The sequence below is a fragment of the Lithobates pipiens genome, unplaced genomic scaffold (assembly GCF_037356315.1).
Source record: "Lithobates pipiens isolate NorthernLeopardFrog02 unplaced genomic scaffold, aLitPip1_a1.2 Scaffold_16, whole genome shotgun sequence".
Taxonomy (NCBI): domain Eukaryota; kingdom Metazoa; phylum Chordata; class Amphibia; order Anura; family Ranidae; genus Lithobates; species Lithobates pipiens.
Genome location: NW_027507748.1, coordinates 365,752,712 through 365,772,354, shown reverse-complemented (window position 1 = coordinate 365,772,354; position 19,643 = coordinate 365,752,712). Strand labels below are relative to the sequence as shown.

At 42.3% G+C, this 19,643-nt stretch overlaps 1 protein-coding gene across 22 annotated transcripts in view; it reads right to left on the bottom strand.

The window, feature by feature from the left end:
* The window catches only part of MACF1 (microtubule actin crosslinking factor 1), a 416,995-nt gene that overhangs the window by 103,723 nt on the left and 293,629 nt on the right, over positions 1–19,643 (bottom strand). For all 22 annotated transcript variants that reach the window (XM_077482044.1, XM_077482062.1, XM_077482048.1 and 19 more), the window contains 2 exons: positions 17,746–18,241; positions 16,125–17,596 (listed from right to left, as the gene is read on the bottom strand). In XM_077482044.1, coding sequence (XP_077338170.1) covers positions 16,125–17,596; positions 17,746–18,241 — 1,968 coding nt within the window. The remainder of the gene's footprint in view (positions 1–16,124; positions 17,597–17,745; positions 18,242–19,643) is intronic.

Genomic DNA, 19,643 nt, shown 5'->3' with positions numbered 1-19,643 from the left:
CAGCTCTCTCCCTCTACACACAGGACACAGAGGTAGCAGTGGGAGCCATTGGCTCCTTCTGCAGTCAATCAAATCCAGTGAGGAGGGAGCGGAGGGACGCATCAAGCTGCCCTGTGTGCGTATATGGATGCACACTGCCCGGCTTGGGAGAGCTCCTGCATGAGTGCCCCCACAGCACCCAGAAGTAGAGGTAAGGGGCTGATCTGTGCAATAGCATTTAGCAGAGAAGTATACTATGTTTATTATTTAAAGAAAAAAAACACTTTAAAAACGACATCCCACAATTGTGGAGTACCAAGATGCCCCAGGTTTGTTCTAGCATATTATTCCCAACATACATGTTCCTGAATAAACGGCTGTGTGTTAGAGCTTCACATTTCTGGCCAAAATTAGTATCACTATTTTTTTTTTTCTTAAAATAAAGATCACAATTCTCGCAGCGTAGCATCATCTTTCATATTATACAAAAAAATGGGGCTAACGTTACCGTCTGATTTTTTAAAAATTCATTAAAGTGTATTTTTTTCCCCAAAAAATTGCGTTTGAAAGACCGCTGCGCAAATACAGTGCGACATAAAATATTGCAACAACCACCATTTTATTTTCTAGGGTTTCTGCTAAAAAAAAATATATAATAATGTTTGGGGGTTGCAAGTAATTTTCTAACAAAAATAATGATTTAAACTTGAAACCAACAAGCGGCAGAAAAAGGTTTAGTGTTTAAGTGGTTAACCACTTCTGCCCCAGAAGGTTTTGCCCCCTTAATGACTAGGCCATTTTTACGATACGGCACTGCATCGCTTTAACTGACAATTGCGCGGTCATGCGGCACTACTCAAAAAAAAAAAAAACTGACGTGCTTTTTTTTCCCACAAATAGAGCTTTCTTTTGGTGGTATTTGATCACATCGGCAGTTTTTATTTTTGGCGCTATAAACAAAAGAGAGCGACAATTTTGAAAAAAAATATATATATTTGTTACTTTTTGCTATAATAAATGTCCCAAATTTTTTTTTTAAAAACAAATTTCTTCATCAGTTTAGGCCAATATGTATTCTTCTATTTTTGGTTAAAAAAAATAAATAAAAAATTATTGCAATAAGCATATATTCATTGGTTTGTGCAAATGTTATAGCATCTAGAAAATAGGATAGATTTTTGGCATTTTTATAAATTTTCTTTTTCTTTTTACTAGTAATGGCGGCGATCTGCGATTTTTAGTGCGACTTTGACATTGTGGCGGACAGATGGGACACTTTTGACACCTTTTTGGGACCAGTGACATGTATACAGCGATCAGAGCTAAAAATAGCCACTGATTACTGTATAAATGTCACTGGCAAAGAATAGGTTAACACTAGGGGGCGATCAAGGGGTTAAGTGTGTCCTAGGGAGGTGTTTATAACTGTGGGGGCAGTGTACTGACTGGGAGTAGAGAGACATCGCTGTTTCTAATCCCTAGAAACAGCAGATGTCTCTCCTCTCTCTTACAGGACAGGGGGTATGTTTACATTGACAGATTCCCGGTTCTCCCTCTCTCAGAAGCGATTGCAGGTGTGTGGCGAACTTTGCGGCCGCCAGGCATGTTCATCAGCTTCTACGCCACATGGCGGGCGCTCGCCTAAGTCTATTTAAAGGGCCGACATACAACTACGGCAATTTGCCCAGGAGAGTCAAACTTTCCTCATTTACACAGAAGTTAATTCCTTTGATCTAAAGGACAATATGTTACAATTTTTATAGTTAGCTCAGCAGCTGAGGAATGTTGTGATACTTAGCAGACTGCCCAGTTTTTTTTTTGACAGCTGTCGGCTTCAGCAGAGAATTCTCTGCCAGAAAGAATCGTGAAAAATGCTTTGTCAAGATCGTGAGGGGGGGAAAAGATTGCGATCTCGATTCTTAACGATTAATCGTGCAGCTCTACTGTGTATGTAGACGGGTGCTGCAGCAACTGTCAGATGGAAATGAAGACAATGTGGAAGAATGTTGACAGCATACCGAAGACCTGTCACATGCCTGATGAAGAGGTCCTGCAAAGCTGAAAAATTTTGCTTCTGCTGTAAATATCTGATTGCGGATTAAAGCTTTGGACTCAATTTTGGAAATCTGTGCTGTTCTGGTGATATTCTTTCACCCCAGTATTGTTGCATTCTGCTCACACTTCTAAAGTGGAAAAGACACAAAAGTGCACACCCCCTCCGACAACAACAGTGCACTTTTCATTTGTCAGTTCACAGTGACCGCCTCTATACAGTGGGGAAAATTACTTACAAAGAAATTTAGGTGTATTTTAAATGATAAAGACAGAATATCAAACAAAAATACAGAAAAAAACACAATACAAATGTTATACATTGAGATCAGTGAGTAAAATAAGTATTTGATTCCCTACCAACAAACAATAATTCTGGCTCCCACAGACTGGCTACAGTATGTGCTCATGTGGTCCTGTCAATTTAAGAAGGTGCTCCCAACAACAACTCGTTACGTGTCTAAAAGACACCTGCTGACAGAAACTCTTTCTTCCATTCAAACCTCACCATCATGGGCAAGACCAAAGAATTGTCAAAGGACGTCAGGGACAAGATTGTAAACCTGCACAAGGCTGGAATAGGCTACAAGACCATCAGCAAGAACCTTGGTGAGAAGAAGACAAGTGTTGGAACGATTCATCGCAAATGGAGGAAATACAAAATAACCATCAATCACCCTCAATCTGGAGCTTCATGCAAGATTTCGTTTGTGTATGATCTCAAGGTAGTTGGGACCACAGTCACCAAACAAACCATTGGTAACATAATACACCACCATTGATTGAAATCCTTCAGTGCCCGTAAGGTCACCCCTTTCAAGAAGGCACATGTACAGGCCCGTCTGATGTTTGCCAATGAACATCTAAAAGGATTCCAAAAAATGACTGCTGTGGTCAGATGAGACCAAAATGTAACTCTTTGGCATTAACTCAAGATGTTTGGAGGAAGAAAAATGCTGACTGTGATCCTAATGCCGCGTACACACGATCAAACAAGCGGGTGGAAAAGTCCGACAAACTGAAGTCCGCCGGACAATCCCCCCCCCCCCGTGTGTAGCCTCCGGCATACTTTTTTGACCCGAAAGTACGGCGGACTTAGAAAGTAGTTTTGCACTCCAATCTTCCCACCGGACTCGCATTTCGGCGGACAATCCGAGCGTGTGTATGCCAGTCCGCCGTACTTTTGAAATGAGTGGACTTTTCCCGCCCGGACAAAAGTCAGCTCATTTCGAGCGGGTCTCCAGGTAGGCAGGGCCCGCGAAGGAGACGATGCTGGCCCCGCCACCTGGTATGGACTTAAAGGGGAACCCCAACGCCGAAAAAAATCGGCGTGGGGGTCTCCCCAGGTCCACATCAGACCCTTGTCCGAGCACGCTGCCCGGCCGGCCAGGAAAGGGGGGGACGAGTGAGAGCCCTCCCCTCCTGAGCCGTACCAGGCCGCGTGTCCCCAACATGGGGGGTGCCTTGGGGAAGGGGGGCCCGTGCGGCCCCCTCACCCCAAAGCACCTTGTCCCCATGTTGATGAAGACAAGGGCCTCTTCCCGACAACCCTGGCCGTTGATTGTCGGGGTCTGCGGGCGGGGGGCTTAATAAGGGGGCACCCGGATACCGGCCCCCCACCCTATGTGAATGAGTATGGGGTACAATGTACCCCTACCCATTCACCTGTAAAATAAAGTACAAAAAAAACCACAACACACAATAATAAAAAAATAGTTTATTGCACAGCTCCGGGGGTCTTCCGTCTTCAGGGGGTCTTCTCGCCGGACTCCTCCGCTATCTTCTTCTAGCTCTTTTGCTAGCAGAGGAGCCCGGCTTTCTTCCTCGCCGCCGGCCTCTTCTTCCGACTTTGGGGGTCTTGACCCCCTCTTCGGTTCTTCTGCCGGGCCACCGCGCCTTCTTATAGCTCTTTTACAGGCGGTGGCCCGGTCTTCTGTCGCTGCCGCCTTCCGTCCTTCTTCTCCTGGAGATGTTGACTCAACGCTCTCTCCGGCCGCAATGCCAGGGACGCGCTGCGTGGCGACTTATATAGGGACAAGGGGCGGGGTCATTGGTTGATGTCACATGGGTTGAGGTCACATGGCGACCCTGCCCCCTTATGATGTCACAGTCCCGGAGGATGCTGGGACTGTCGCCATGTGACATCAACCCATGTGACATCAGCCCTTGTCCCTATATAAATCGCCGCGCAGCGCGTCCCTGGCATTGCGGCCGGAGAGAGCGTCGAGTCAACATCGCCAGGAGAAGAAGAAGAAGAACGGAAGGCGGCGACAGAAGACCATGCCACCGCGCCTGTAAAAGAGCTATAAGAAGGCGCGGTGGCCCGGCGGAAGAACCGAAAAGGGGGACAAGACCCCCAAAGTCGGAAGAAGAGGCCGGCGGCGAGGAAGAAAGCCAGGCTTCTCCGCTAGTAAAAGAGCTAGAAGAAGATAGTGGAGGAGTCCGGCGAGAAGACCCCCGAAGACGGAAGACCCCCGGAGCTGTGCAATAAACTATTTTATCTTGTGTGTTGTGTTTTTTTTGTACTTTATTTTTCAGGTGAATGGGTAGGGGTACATTGTACCCCATACTCATTCACATAGGGTGGGGGCCGGGTATCTGGGGGGCCCCCTTATTAAAGGGGGCTCCTGGATTCCGATAAGCCCCCCGCCCGCAGACCCCGACAACCAACGGCCAGGGTTGTCGGGAAGAGGCCCTTGTCCTCATCAACATGGGGACAAGGTGCTTTGGGGTGGGGGGGCTGCACGGCCCCCCTTCCCCAAGGCACCCCCCATGTTGAGGGCACGTGGCCTGGTACAGCTCAGGAGGGGGGCCGCTCGCTCGTCCCCCCCTTTCCTGGCCGGCCGGGTAGCGTGCTCGGACAAGGGTCTGATGTGGACCTGCGGGGACCCCCACGCCGATTTTTTTTCGGCGTTGGGGTTCCCCTTTAAGTCCATACCAGGTGGCGGGGCCAGCGATGTCTCCTTCGCGGGCCCCGCCTACCGGGAAACGCGCTCGAAATGACCGGACTTTCCTCCGCGTGTGTGGGCGAGTCCGTTCATTTCAAAAGTACGGCGGACTTAGTACGCCGTATTAGTCCGCTAAAAAGTGCCGTGTGTGGGCAAGTAGCTTGTTCGGAAAGTCCGCCAGACTAAGTCCGTTGGATAGTGCGCTACGTGTGTACGCAGCATTAGAACACCATCCCTATAGTCAAGCACGGAGGTAGAGGTAAAGGCTTTGGGGCTGCTTCTCTGCTAAAGGTACAGGCCAACTTTGCCGCATTTACCAAACCAAAGTGTAGCGCTTAACAAAGTTATGAATAATCTAGTTAGTGCATCATCATACAATTTAACCCAAACACCTTAGGTGTGAAAATTCTTAAAAAAGTACATAGAAATAAAAAAATACACTTCCAAAAAAAATATAAATGAATTAAAAGTCTCTATGTAAAAAGTTGATCCAATCCAAACGTGAAATACGGGTCACCATCCACCTTCTTAAATGAGGCTAGCATGCAGACACCCTGTGATATTCCCGTCACCTTTAGAAGTAAAGGCTTACCAGATAGTATGGATCCAAACGAATATATATTCGAAGGATCATGCAAGCTTATAACTTAGAAGGCGAGATTTGCAGGTGTAGATTTTCAGGGAAGTAACAAGTCAGACTCCTCATATAGTTGTCCCAACTAGTTGTTAAATCCACATCGGTACACTCCAGCTCAAAATGTTGAACTCATACAAAGGAAAATAAGGAGCCACAATAGTGTAAATCCGTTTAAGAGAAAAAATTTAATAAAAAAGTAATGAACTCACATGTAACCAAAGAAATCAAGCGCTTATTCCATAAAAACAGTGCTACAGCAGTAGTCCCGACGCGTTTCGTCCTCTACAGACGTCAACTTTGCCGCATTGAGGGGGTCAAGAGATGGGGCCATGTATTGTAAAATCTTTGATGAGAACTTTCTTCCTTCAGCCAGAACACTGAAGATGGGTCGTGAAAGCGTCTTCCAGCATCACAATGACCCCAAAAATACCACCAAGGCAGCAGGAGTAGCTCAAGATGTAGCACATTAAGGTCATGTTGCCTAGCCAGTCTCCAGACCTTAATCCTATAGAAAAGTTATGGAGAGAGCTGAAGTTTTGCGTTGCCAAATGAGTCAAGAAACTTTAAGAATTTAGTGAAGATCTGTAAAGAAGAGTGGACCAAAATCCCTCCTGAGATGTGTGGAAACCTGGTAACCAACTACAAGAAAGGTCTTACCCCGGTGCTTGCCAACAAGGGTTTTGCTTGGGGGGTCAAATACTTATTTTATTCACTGAACTGCAACTCAATTGATAGCATTTGTATCATGTGTTTTTTTCAAAATTTTGTGTTGCGTCTCTATCATTTAAAATACACCTATAAAAAAAATTATAGACCCTTAATTTTTTTTTGTAAGTGGGCTAATTTAGAAAATCTGTGGGTGATCAAATAATTATTTACTGGCTATACTTCATCTTTCATGCAGTTTCCATAGTCTTTATTCCACTGACTATCTAAATGTCACCTGCAGCTGGCTTCCACATCCTGATGCTCTGTGGTCCAGTGATGACATCTGCGCCTCAATTCATGCACATGCTGCATCATTACACTCTTGCAAAAATTTTAGAAATCGTGCAAGATCTTAAGGGAAAAGGCTTTTTCCCCCCCCTTCAATAGACAAGTGTCTACGTGGTGCGACACATGTACAAAATGAGGCACTGGAGTCATGCACCTCATCTCGTACATGCGTTGCATGACAATGGCAATACACTCATCTGTCAGCCATTTTCTTTTTATTTAACAGATGTCGCACTTTAGAAACAAGAACTCACTGGAGGAACTTGTGATGTTGCCTTTCCAGGATGCACCTGTGAGGTCAAAGCTACATCACCAGTGCCTCAGGGAAACCAGGAAGTGTGATCAAGGCAATTTCAAATTTGGCCATAATATGTTTAGTTTTTAAATAAATGCAATGTGCTTTTAATTTACCAAGCAGATCTGCATGTATCTCTTTTTATAATGCTTAAATAGGGAAAGGTCCGCTTTATTGTGAATGCCCAGTGTGGCTCAGGTGTTGCAGGTGGTGTTTGGGCCAGAGCTGCAGGACAAACATGGAGGTAAGTACTGAACTAACTGGCTTAGCCTCAGACACGGGAAAATCTACCTTGTATCCCCTTTTTGCACACAAGTGTACTTAGCCTTTAGGGAACAAACGGACAATTGTTACCAAATCCAGATAATCAAATAGCCACCATTTCTAGATTTACTTTCACAGCAGACGACTGTGTTGCAGAGCAACGGTGTTTCGGAAAAGTAGCAAATGGACAGAATCAATTTTTTCATGTATCCACTATGGTTTCCCTAGTAATATGCTGGTAATAAGGAACATATGTACTATTTATTCTTTCCATTCAAAAGCACTTACAACAAGGCCTGATATGCAGTAAAGGTTCCAGGGCTGTAGCCTAAACATGCCCTCCTTTAGCTTTTTAAGTGTCTGCAATTCTCAACGTTCAGATACCAGATACTGGGCTTCCGGCTCTGGAGTCTTAGCTATGGCTTATACCCTTTTAATATGCACCTTTCTGTACTTAGGGGTAACTCCACTTTCATGAAAACATGTAGCAAACAAAAATAATATAGCGTATGTAATTGCTACACAAGCCATAATATAACTGGATGTTATTAAAAATTACCTTTTGAAAAAAATTACCTTTCCTTTTTACTCGCCAGCTTTGTAATTTTCTGTAAAACTCAAAGCAATATGGCAACCTAGAGGCCTTCTGTACACAGTTAGTGTATAGAACTTCGTCAGAATTGTCTTTTCCTGCTTGCATGATTGGCTCACTGACTTCCCAGATGTCTACGCTAAGATACAAAGTACAATTACTAGCATCCTCTGCAACAGAAATGTCATCTATAGTGAGATACTCCCTAAGGGTTAATCACTTCTAAAACAATGATACTGCAACGTTTGTAATAAGAACCATGAAAGTACATAAGCAGATTCAAATTAGCCAGTCACTCCCTTTCAGAATCAGTACCCAAAAGACAAGCAGATTTTTCTTCAGAGCAGAAACAGGTAGGAACCTTCAACATTTGTTAAAATCTGTGCAGTGTACATTGATCACTTTGAGGGGATTGTTTTTTTGTTTCTCAACAAAAGTGGAGTTCCACTTTAAACTTGTGCTCGAGAGGTGTGTGCATACCAGAGCTCTAACTTCAGGGCTGCATGTGTTTATCTCTGTCAGTGGTTTTTAATAAAAAGCACAGGCACATTTAACTTTTTTTTTACATATTCTTTGTAGTGCAGAAGTTTTCCTGCTCTCTGCTGCATCCCACACATTCCTACTGGCCCATCACTATGATGACCTGCCTCATCACCTAATGAAATGTGCATAATGCTCTTAGCAGGGCAGGCCAGCTTGGACACTACAAGAAAGTGCTGTAACCCTTAATATTCAGAATGGAGATGAGATTTAGGTATAATTTAGACCTTACAAAATCGAAAGTCACTTTAATGTCCACTATAGTACCTAGAGAATGACAGACTTCCTTTACCTTCTTTGTATAAAGTATTAATAATAAGGTCTCATGCATACCAGGATGTTGTCTCCCCCCCCCCCCCCCCAAGACACCTTTGCTCCGGGGGGAGTAAAAATCAGCTTAAAGATGCACCTAAAGCTGAGTTTTTCAAACGTGTTTAAAGAGTGTTTTGACAACTTTTGGCCATTCATTAATTCTATTGTCAAGAATATTAATTTAGGCAGGCTACTGGAATGGACGAACACTCAAGTGCTAAACATGCCTACGCGTTTAGGTGCATTCATTTTATTCTGCCCAGAAATGCTGCTCTCCTGAACACGCTGCGCTGGTGGTGCATTTTTTTTCTATTTCAGCTTCAAGTGCTACTCTTCTAATACGCCTGTAAACATCACCTATGTGTGCAGGGCCACATAGGCCAACACAGAGTGCGTTTAGAGGCTGTGTTTTTACCCCCTGTGTGCGTGAGGCCTAATAGTTTCACTAGACAGGATATTAGGGAAAATCAATGGACAACATTAAAATGCTGACAGAAGTTAAAGCCGATTTGTGTCTGTGACCCTGCTGAAAGGCTTACTTTCATTCCCTGGCCTAGTGAGATATTTTTAACAGGGGAAGAAGCGAGGAGAAATCTCCCCAAACAGAGTTCCAGTAAAAAATTGACAGATTTCAACTTTTACCAGTTGACAGCTTTCTTCTACTTTTGGATAGTGTGTGTAAAACGCTTTAACCACTTGCTGACCGCACCCTAGAGCAGTTTTACTGCTACAGGGTGGCAGCTGTGCACCAGATCACGTGTATATATACACGATACCGGACTTCCACCAGTAGGGCCTCCGGCAGGCCACTTCTCCAGAAGCCGATCTGTGGGTGCCGGGCACTCAATGTCCTCCGGCATCCCCTGATCTTTGGCAATACATAGAGAACTGAGATATGCCTATGTAAACAAGGTATATCTTAGTTCTGATGGGGAAAGTTATGAATTCTGTGTTCCTGCAAAGCAGAGACTAGAATCCATTACTTCCGCTAGTAAAAGTAGCACACAGTTAACACAAACACTGGCTAGGCACACAGTTAACCCTTTGATCACCCTAGATGTTTAACCCCTTCCCAGTGAGTCATTAGTACAGTGACAGTGTATATTTTTAACACTGATCACTGTATTTCTGCCACCAGTTCCATGTAAAGCGTAAAAAGTGTCAGAATGTGCGGCGCAATATCACAGTCCTGCTATAAGTCGCTGATCACCGCCCTTACTAATATAAAAAAAAATCCATAAATAGTTTGTAGACGCTAGAACATTCATGTAAACCAATCAATATATACGCTTTTTGGGCATATGAAGTAGAATACATATTGGCCTAAATTTACGAATTCGATTTTAAAACATTTTTTTTATAGGATGTGTTTATAGCAGAAAGTAAAACCTTTTTTCAAATGGCACAAAAACAAATCAACACAGTGTATTGTAGTGTTTGGGTACAGTGAAGCATGGCCACGCAATCAGTTAAAGCAACGCAGTGCCGTATAGCAAAAAAAATGGCCAGGTCATTAAGGAGCGTAAATTTTCCGGAGGTCAAGTGGGTAAATTTAGCAGAAAACTACTACTCACAAACAAAAGTTGCAGAAAAATAATCTGAAAAGGTATAACTGCTGCTCAGAGCAACAAATCAGATGTTTGCTTTTTTCCCTACACTGCAGCTAGAAGTGGGACAAGCACTGTGTAGAAGAAAAGCACAGCAGTTTCTTTGGCAGTTACCTCTAGGCTTTCAGCCCATTTACAAAACAAGAAATTATACAGATTAGTTTTCCCTTTTAGAAAGTAATCCAACTTATTTTACAGACAACAAAAAAAAAAAAAAAAAGGTTTATCACAAAGGTGGCAAACATTAAAACTTGTGGTTTATAGCACTTGGCAATGTATCACTGTGCAGAAAAGAGCAGCATTCATTTCCCGATAGCAATCTATCGGCTAGGAGCAGCCTGTACATGGTGATGTTGGCTATCAGAACGATCTGTTTCCATTATAATTTGTACGTAATAATGTGTTCTCTGCCCTCTCTTGAATCATTCATAGGTTATAGATTTACATTCCTGCTGTACATGGAGCTGTGTCCAGTATGTGTCTGTCTTGTCAGGGGAAACTATAGGTTTCCTTTAAAGGGCTAAGAAGTCACAACTTCCTGGCACCATGAATACATATATATCCATGGAGATTCATCTAAACATCTCTAGGTCTCCAAGTCTGCTTTCTGGCACAGCTTGACTTCTACGTAATCAATGTAAAACCACATTCTTTTCCTGCTATTGTCTCCACTTCCCATGAGCTCAGACGCTGCCCTCCCTAACTTCAAAAATGTAGACAGTAAGCCATGAACTGGGAAGTGCTCCTGAGCTAAACACTACAAACACAAAGCATATTTACTAAGCACGCATGGAAAACCACTTCTAAGTAGAGCTGCACGATTCTGGAAAAATTAGAATCACAATTTTTTTGCTTATAATAAAGATCACGATTCTCAGCGTAACATCATCTTTTTTTTTTTTATTAATTGAAGCTTGAAAGATCGCTGCGCAAATAGTGCGACATACAATATTGCAATGACCGCCATTTTATTCTCTATGGTCTCTGCTAAAATATATATATCATTTTTGGGGGTCCTAAGTAATCAGAAAATGCAGATTTTGACATGTAAGCAACAAGTGTCAGAAAAAGGCTTGGTCTTTAAGTGGTTAAACTGACCTCATTTACAGACTGAAGTTCATCCCTTTGAACTAAAAGAACAAAATGTTACAAATGTTTCCTTTTAACGTTCAGCGCAGAGCAATGTTGATAAACATTTGCTGGATAGGTGTGTTTTTTTTTTTTGACAGCTGTGAGTGAGCAGAGAACGGCTCTACACTTGTTACATGAATGAATTGTGGAAATGCCGGATTAAGATTGTGAGGGGGTTGAATCGAGATCATGTTTTTTTTAATGATTAAAAATCGTGCAGCTCTAATTTTAAGGCCTTAAAGCGTCAGTAAGCTCCTTAATGTTTTTACCAACAAGCAATCTTATAATAAAGCTTACCTGTAGGTAAAATGAATATCTTCTAAATTGCACCATTTAGGTTGATATTTCAGTGAGCAGCAGCCGGTGATATCACTGGCTCATGCATTCTGAAGGAATGGCATGCTCGTGCTGTTCCTTCAGAGCTTTGTGCCGTGGTGGAGACCTGCGCAGTGACATCATTGCAGCTTGGCCATTCAAGCAGCTGCAGCCCACGAACCCGGAAGCCTCTGCAGTGGTGACCGTGCACTGCTGGAGGGCTTAGTTTCAAGGTAAGTATTTCATAATGTGCTAGCATGTGATGTATACTAGCACATTATGGCCTTATCTTGCAGGGAGAACTTTTTTCTTTTTAGTTTACTACCGCTTGAAAGAGTTACTAAACCCAGAACCTGCATTCACTATATCTGGTCTCCCACATGCAATCATTTTAGTAAATATAAACTGATAATGTTTTTTTCATCAGCAGTATATAGCAGTCTTATGACATCTATCAGTTTCTAGTAAACCTTGTAGGAGGAGTTTTCATTCTACTCTGATCCTCTGTCTGGACATATCTGATTGGCCCTGTACTGATCACATGCACCCTCCCAAAACAAAAACAAAACAAACTTTCTAGCAATACACACCAAACTGAGCATGTGCAGCCCATCCACTGGCTCTGTAAATATCAGGTTATTTTTTTTGAAACAGTGGAAGAGGATCAGAGAGAGAGGATTAAAACAGAGGATTAACCCCTTAGGTTCCACAGTGAGTATAACAAGCATGTTTACTGCATATACAGACTGATTTTACTGTTGTGGGTTTAGTAACACTTTAACAGCATGACAGGGAGATTTACTAAAACTAGAGAGTGCAAAATCTGCACAGAAATCAATCAGCCGCTGGGTTTTATTGTCAAGGCTTAATTGAACAAGCTGAAGTTATACGCTAATTGGCTACCATGCACAGCTGCACCAGGTCCAGGGTGCTCCGGTTATTAAATCTCCCCCTCAATCAGATTTTCTGCAGATTTTTTCCTTCAGATTTACCAAAACCATATTATATGAGGTCAAACCTTAAGTGTTTCAATGTGTATGCAATCAGGCAGGTCCTTGCACTACATGGACATGCCTGGTTGGTTCCTTCTCGGCGAACCAGGAGAAGGAACCAACCGGCCCTGGATGCTGACCATATAGATTTCGAGCAGGCCAGATGATCCCCGGAGACTCTATGATCCTTCAGAGGCTGGGCGTGATTTACCGTATGACGTCCCGCCCGGCCTCGGCATTTGAAAAAATGCCGCCACTGTTTTATCAGAGTCAGCAACCTGTCAGAATTTGTAACGTAGGTAACGTTCCGTCACCGCCATCTTGCTACATCCCGCACTCGTCCACAGTAAGGATACAGTGAGAAGGTGGCAAGCGGACATCTTGTTACACCCACCGGAGTCTGGCATTTCACATTTACTTTAAGCACTAGAACTCATATAGTGACAGTGTTTAACTCCGTCTGACTGTTTTGATGTTGAATTGTAAAAGCAGCGGCAGGCCAGCTGATCTCCCAGTTTGCTGATCTGACAGAACAACGCTGATTTTACAATTCATCATCAAAACAGTCATACGGATTTACAAATACTGTAGTTCACTATATAAGCTCAAGCTGGTAAAAATAAGTGTGAAATGCCAGACTCCAGTGGGTATAACAAGATGTCCGCTTGCAAGGCCGGTGCTACCACTAGGCAAACTAGGCATCTGCCCAGGGTGCCCTGCTGCCTAGGGCGTCCAGCCATTGGTGTTCCTACTCTCTTCTCCCTGCAGCAAGCAGCTAAGTCTCAGCATCAACAGGTAGCCGCCACTCCATTTGCACAGTGTCAGAAGTGCAGAGCACTGTGTCTGTGTCCTGACTCCTGAATGAATAGAAACAAGCAGATTCATTGATGGGCGCCGGTGAGGCCGCATTTGGTGGGCGCCGGTGAGGCCGCATTTGGTGGGCGCCGGTCAGGCTCCATTGACGGGCGCCGGTCAGGCCCCATTGACGGGCGCCGGTCAGGCCCCATTGACGGGCGCCGGTCAGGCCCCATTGACGGGCGCCGGTCAGGCCCCATTGACGGGCGCCGCTCAGGCCCCATTGACGGGCGCCGCTCAGGCCCCATTGACGGGCGCCGCTCAGGCCCCATTGACGGGCGCCGCTCAGGCTCCATTGACGGGCGCTGGTGAGGTTTTTCGTTAAAAAGGTGGGGTACACATGGGCAGGGCAAAGAGGGTGGAGTCAGGGGTGGAGCCAGGGGGCGGTAAAATTAAGTTTTGCCTAGGGTGTCAAAAATACTTGCACCAGTTCTGTCCACTTGCCACCATTTCACTGTATCCTTACGGTGGACGAGTTCTGCGTGCAGCAAGATGGTGGCGACAGAACGTCACTTCCATTTCAAAATCTGATGGGTCGCCTAATCTGCTGAAACACCGCCTCGGCTGTGAAGCTAAGATCTTTTTTTGTATTTACATTTTTTTAGGCTTCCTAGCCTAGAGGTGAGATACGGGGACTTAGTGACCCCATATTTCGCTGTAAAGAGGACCTGTCAAGCACTCTGCCTATTACAAGGGATGTTTACATTCCTTGTAATAGAAATAAAAGCATTAAAAAAAACAATTTAAAAAGAAAGTGTCAAAATAGAAAAAAGTAAACTAACGAGAAAAAAAATTTAATAATTTAAAGCGCCCCTGTCCACGCATACTCGCTCGCAGAAGCAAACGCATCCGTAAGACGCTCCCACTAGTGTGAACAGCATTCAAATCACACGTGAGCAATAATTCTAGCTCTAGACCTCCTTCTGCAACATGAAAACATGTAATCTGTAAAAAATGTTTTAAAGCGTTGCCTATGGGGATTTTTAAGTACCGAAGTTTGCCGCCATTCCACGAGCATGTACAATTTTGAAGCGTGACATGTTGGGTATCTGTTTATTCGGCGTAACATCATCTTTCACATTATACAAAAAAAATTGGGCTAACTATACTGTTTTTTTTAATGCATGAAAAATTTCTGCGCAAATACCGTGCGAGATAAAAAGTTGCAACGACCGCAATCTTATTCTTTAGGGTGTCTGCTAAAAAAATATATATAATGTTTGGGGGTACTGTGTAATTTTCTAGCAAAAAAAATAATGATTTTTACATGTAGAATGTAAAATGAAATGTCAGAATTGGCCTAAGTGGCAAGTGGTTAAAGCAATTTTATAAAAATATATAAATTAAAAAAAAAAAACAAAAAAAAAAAAAAAAACTTATGTTACATTTATACAATGTATTAATCGCAGCCGTGTTTGACTTTGCATGTATGGTTTAGTGCGAAACAACATTAATAAATCAGAATCAATATGTGAGCAGTCTGCAAGCTTCAGAATATTGTAATTTGGTGAATGAGGCACGAGGGCCAATATTTTTTAATATTCGAATCCTGCTAGTTTTTAACAGCATGAATTTATGCTAAAATGTGAGATAATTCTGTGCGTGATAGAGGAAAAGAAGGGGGGGGGGTTCTAGCTATAGCAACCATTTAATGTATTATCACATAATACAAGCCATATACCAGCAGGTTGCTAGTCTCTCACATGAACTTCATAACAATTATATCAAGTACTGACATCACTACCAGTATTTCAATGATCAAAAAAGAGAAGGAGCAGAAAGAGGTTTAATGTGCAAAAGGAGCCTAGTTCTAACATCACCTAAATATGTTGCACACCCTGACAATATAAACTGGCCATCTAATCAAAATATATACATAAGCACAGAATACCAAATAACGAGATATAGACAGCTGAAATTATGTGCAAAGATTATGAAAAACTGATTATTACAGCAAAACTTCTGTAATAATCAAGCTTGGCTGCATCCCCTCCTACCAAATACATCTCCCTGTTGGCATATGTGGCTGTCCACCACATCCGCTCAGGAAAATAGAGCCGAACTTGTCTTTTACTGGCAAAAATGAAATTTGAAAATGAAATTTGCAGCTGTGTATATCTCTGAAAATAATAATTATTTTTCATGTATTTGTAGGAAGTGCTTAGACTGAATTCTCAGAAAATTAGCTCCTGATAGATCACTTCAGGCTCTCCCCTATACTGTTTAAAATCCAGGAATACATGGTCTCGCCCTGCTCTGCACATGCTCAGTTGCTCTCTATTTTTAGGCATTGTGAATAATTTTTAGAAGCAGATCTGATGACAGCCTAAAGATTTACTGCTGTCCAGGGTCTCAGAGCTTCAGCAAAATGGAAGCCTCCAGCAAGAACAAACAGTAGCGATGCTGAAGGCAATTTACAGCACACATGAATTTTGGTAGCATAATCATTAATGTGGAATGTATGTTCCTTGCTAAAGAACATTATTTTTATCAGGTTATGAGTAAAGTTCCACTTTAAGCAATTAGGCTGCTCTACTAGCCTTCTAAATATTTTAAAGGAAATCCAAAATATTTTTTTACAACATCTTAAAACTAATCAAAATTAGTACCTTAAAATCTTCCAACTGCTGCTTAATCGCTTCAACTTCAGTTCCAACGACCTCCTGCAAAGCATTGCTGCCCTCTGCTGCCACGATCTGATATATCAGCTCCTTCAGTTTAACGCTGAAGTCCTCCACTCTCCCTAGAGTAGCATCTAACTGCTCCTGTCTATTTTTGCCACGTTCAGACAGCTTAGCGCATTGCTTATTTAAATTTCCAAGCTCTCGCAATAATCCAATGAGGTCAGGACCTCCTTCGTTCTCTAACATATCTCTGCATTTCTTTTCTGAACATTCAATATCAAATTTTAGGCCATGGAGCAATTCTAGAAACTTCTGGACAACTTCAGTTTGAGATTTCAGGCTGTCTACATCCCGAGCTACTGGGCCCATGTTGTCAAGTTCATCATCCAAGTCAGCAAGATTAGAAAAAATTTCTCTAACATGAGCATGAAATTGACCAATTCCTTGCAGTTTTTGCTCCATACTGCTACAGCATTCATTAACTTCCTGTTTTACATTCTCAAAATTCTGCTGCACATCCTCTGCTTGATGTAAAAGACGAGAGGCATCTGAGCCTTTTGGGGCATCTTCTGTCAAACCTTGGATTAAGTTTTTCAAATACTGAACCTGTGTCTCTAAATTCTGCAGCATGTCCTGCTGAGTTTTCATGTTCTCTAAATTCTTACTGCTGCATGATTGAGGACCCAGAGCTGCATAAATTTCCAGGTGGTGTTTTGCTCCATCAAGTTTCTTATCTATATTTTTAAAACTATCATTTAGTTCCTTAAGTCTCAGTGACATTTCCTCAATGGACTCAGCTTTGATATGCAGCTGTTCCGTAATACTGTCCATCTTCTGATTTAGCCTGGCTCTTTCCTCCAAGATTTCTTGGTCATCGACCTCAGCCGATTCGATCAGAAGATCAGCTGTGCTGTTCATCATCTCCACCAAAGAACGTTTCTTGTCTATTTCACTTTCAAGAACCTTTGCCCTAAGAAGCTGGGCTTCAAGTTGGACAGGGTCAATAGTAACTTCCATTTCTTTCATTTGGGTCTCACAGTCTTCCAGCCAAGGAACCAAATCTTCCACATGTCTACCAAATTTTTGGGCTTTCTGCAAACAGTCCTTCAGTTTGTTTTGTCTTTCTGATGTCTTCTTTCCCAGCTCTTCCCAGTTTGCTTTCAGATTTATTAGTTGATTCTGTAGGGCAGTCTTCTCATCCCCAGGCTGCGAAGACAGGAGCAGAGATTCACCTTCAGCAACAATCATTTCATAAGAGCCGGTGTTCTGGTTAAGACTTTTTTGGAACTCCTCCTGGTCTTGAAGAAGTTTTTGTAACTTTTCCAGTTTGGATGACACTGGGGGGCTTTTGGCCTGTTGCATTGACTTTTCATCCAACCAATTTCTCAGTTCATCAAACATCTGTTGAAACTGCTGGGAACTGGCAAGTGCCGTCTGTAACCTATTCACGCGATCCGCTGCAAAACATAAGACTCAGGGTCACTTTCTTTACAAGCAATACTTTTATGGAATTTACCCTGCCCTTATTAAATACATGACATTACCTACAAAAAAATATTGGTTAAAAAAAAACAAAAAACAAAAGAAACACTCAATTATTATTAACCTGCTAAATCTTCCATTCCTTTAAGCGGAAGTGCCATAGTGTCAAGTCGTTTTTGAAGTTCATCTTTGAGGTATGGTTCTGCCACAAGTGCAGATAGCTCATTGCATAGAATTTGTGCTTCTGCAACTTCCTGAGTGAGGTTTTCCAGATCTGAGCGAATGCCACTAGTTTCCTGCAACTGCTGCTTTACAGCATCGGGCTGAGTGCTGACCGCTGGCTGTGTGCTCAGTTTCTTGCCTGCCTGCTTTATTTTGTCAGTTAGGCCTTGCAGAACCTCTTGATACTGCGCACTTTTCACTGCAGCTTGGTCAATGTGTTCAGCTCTGGAATTCAGACGACTGGTCAGGTCTGTCCATTTCTTATTAATTTCATTGAAGTCTTCCTCCACTTGGCTGGTGGATGGAGACTCATCACCAGGTCCTGTTAGGATACCATAGGCTGCATGCTTTAGTTCTTCATACTGAGCTTTGCGTGCTTCAAATTCCTTTAGCATAAACTGTAACAGAAATAACAACGCAGTGTTTGTATAAAATGACAGATCAGAATACACAAAGTTAAGAAACAACAGAGCAGAATTCATAAATCACTAAGCCACGTTCAAAAGAGGATAACACCTGTCTGCTTATAACTCAACCATTCAATCATCAATAAACCAGATAATATACAGCCCAGCTTGGAGGGGTCTTACTTGTCCCTTACTATAAATTACATGCGCTGGTAGATTGGTATTAATGATAGCAACTAAAAATTAATACATATTTATTGCATGCCAAGGTACAATGCAGACATTGTCCTACTCTCTAGCAACATTAAACACACTTCTTCTGGAATCTTACTGCGATAGGCCACTAGTCTAGACATAAACAATAAAGCAGATGCCCTTTTTTAAAAACATTTTTTTAACTGTACCGTTTTACATGGGCATATTATAACCGCACTATTTAATGTGCGTGTCTCTCTCTCTATATATATATATATATATATATATATATATATATATATAGATATATATATATATCTATATATCTCTCTCTCTCTATCTATCTATATATATATATATACACACACACACACACACACACACACACACACACACACACACACACACACATTATATACACTTGTGACTTGTCACACTTATTCTCACGTGAATTCATAATTGCTCTGGCATTTATTTAGGATCTAAAATCCATAACTGCTTAAGCTCTGTTATTTACAGTTCAAGAAAAGTCAAAGAAGTCTTGATTCAATGTGCACATTCACACAAATGAGAAAAACTGATTACTCACAAATACAGTTTTTATATAAAGCATTTTTTTCTGATATACTGATTATATAATGGCTAATAATGAACATCTGAAAAAAATCTGGAGTTACGAAGTTCCAACATGCTGAAAAAAATGTACTTGCATTTAAAAGACAATATTAATACTAATATTTAAAGCTGGACTCTGGGCTCCACAAAAAATATTGCCTGCATATGTAATTCCCATAAAATCTGTAATGGAGGGTGTGAAGTGCATGTGCAGCTACGTACACAAAATTACAGCCTTCCTCTGACTGCAGCTTTTAGTACTTATCTGCACTTTGCAAGTCTTATTTCCTACATGCCTCACTGCTACTCAAGATCACAAAGGAGGTGAGGATACGTTTTGTTTCATGTGGCTTCTAGAGGCATCACTGCAGGCTAATGCTAATCATTTTACCCTCCCTTCTGATGCCCCAACAAATACGCTCTTGTCCCGAGGATTGTGAAGGGCAGAACATGGGCCAAGATGAGGCTCTGTATAGTACCTCCCCATCCTTTTCCGGTTCATGAGAGCGCTATGGTTTATGGGCTATGTAGTTTGCATGCAGTGCAACATAACCCATTGCATGTACCTTATAATATTAATATT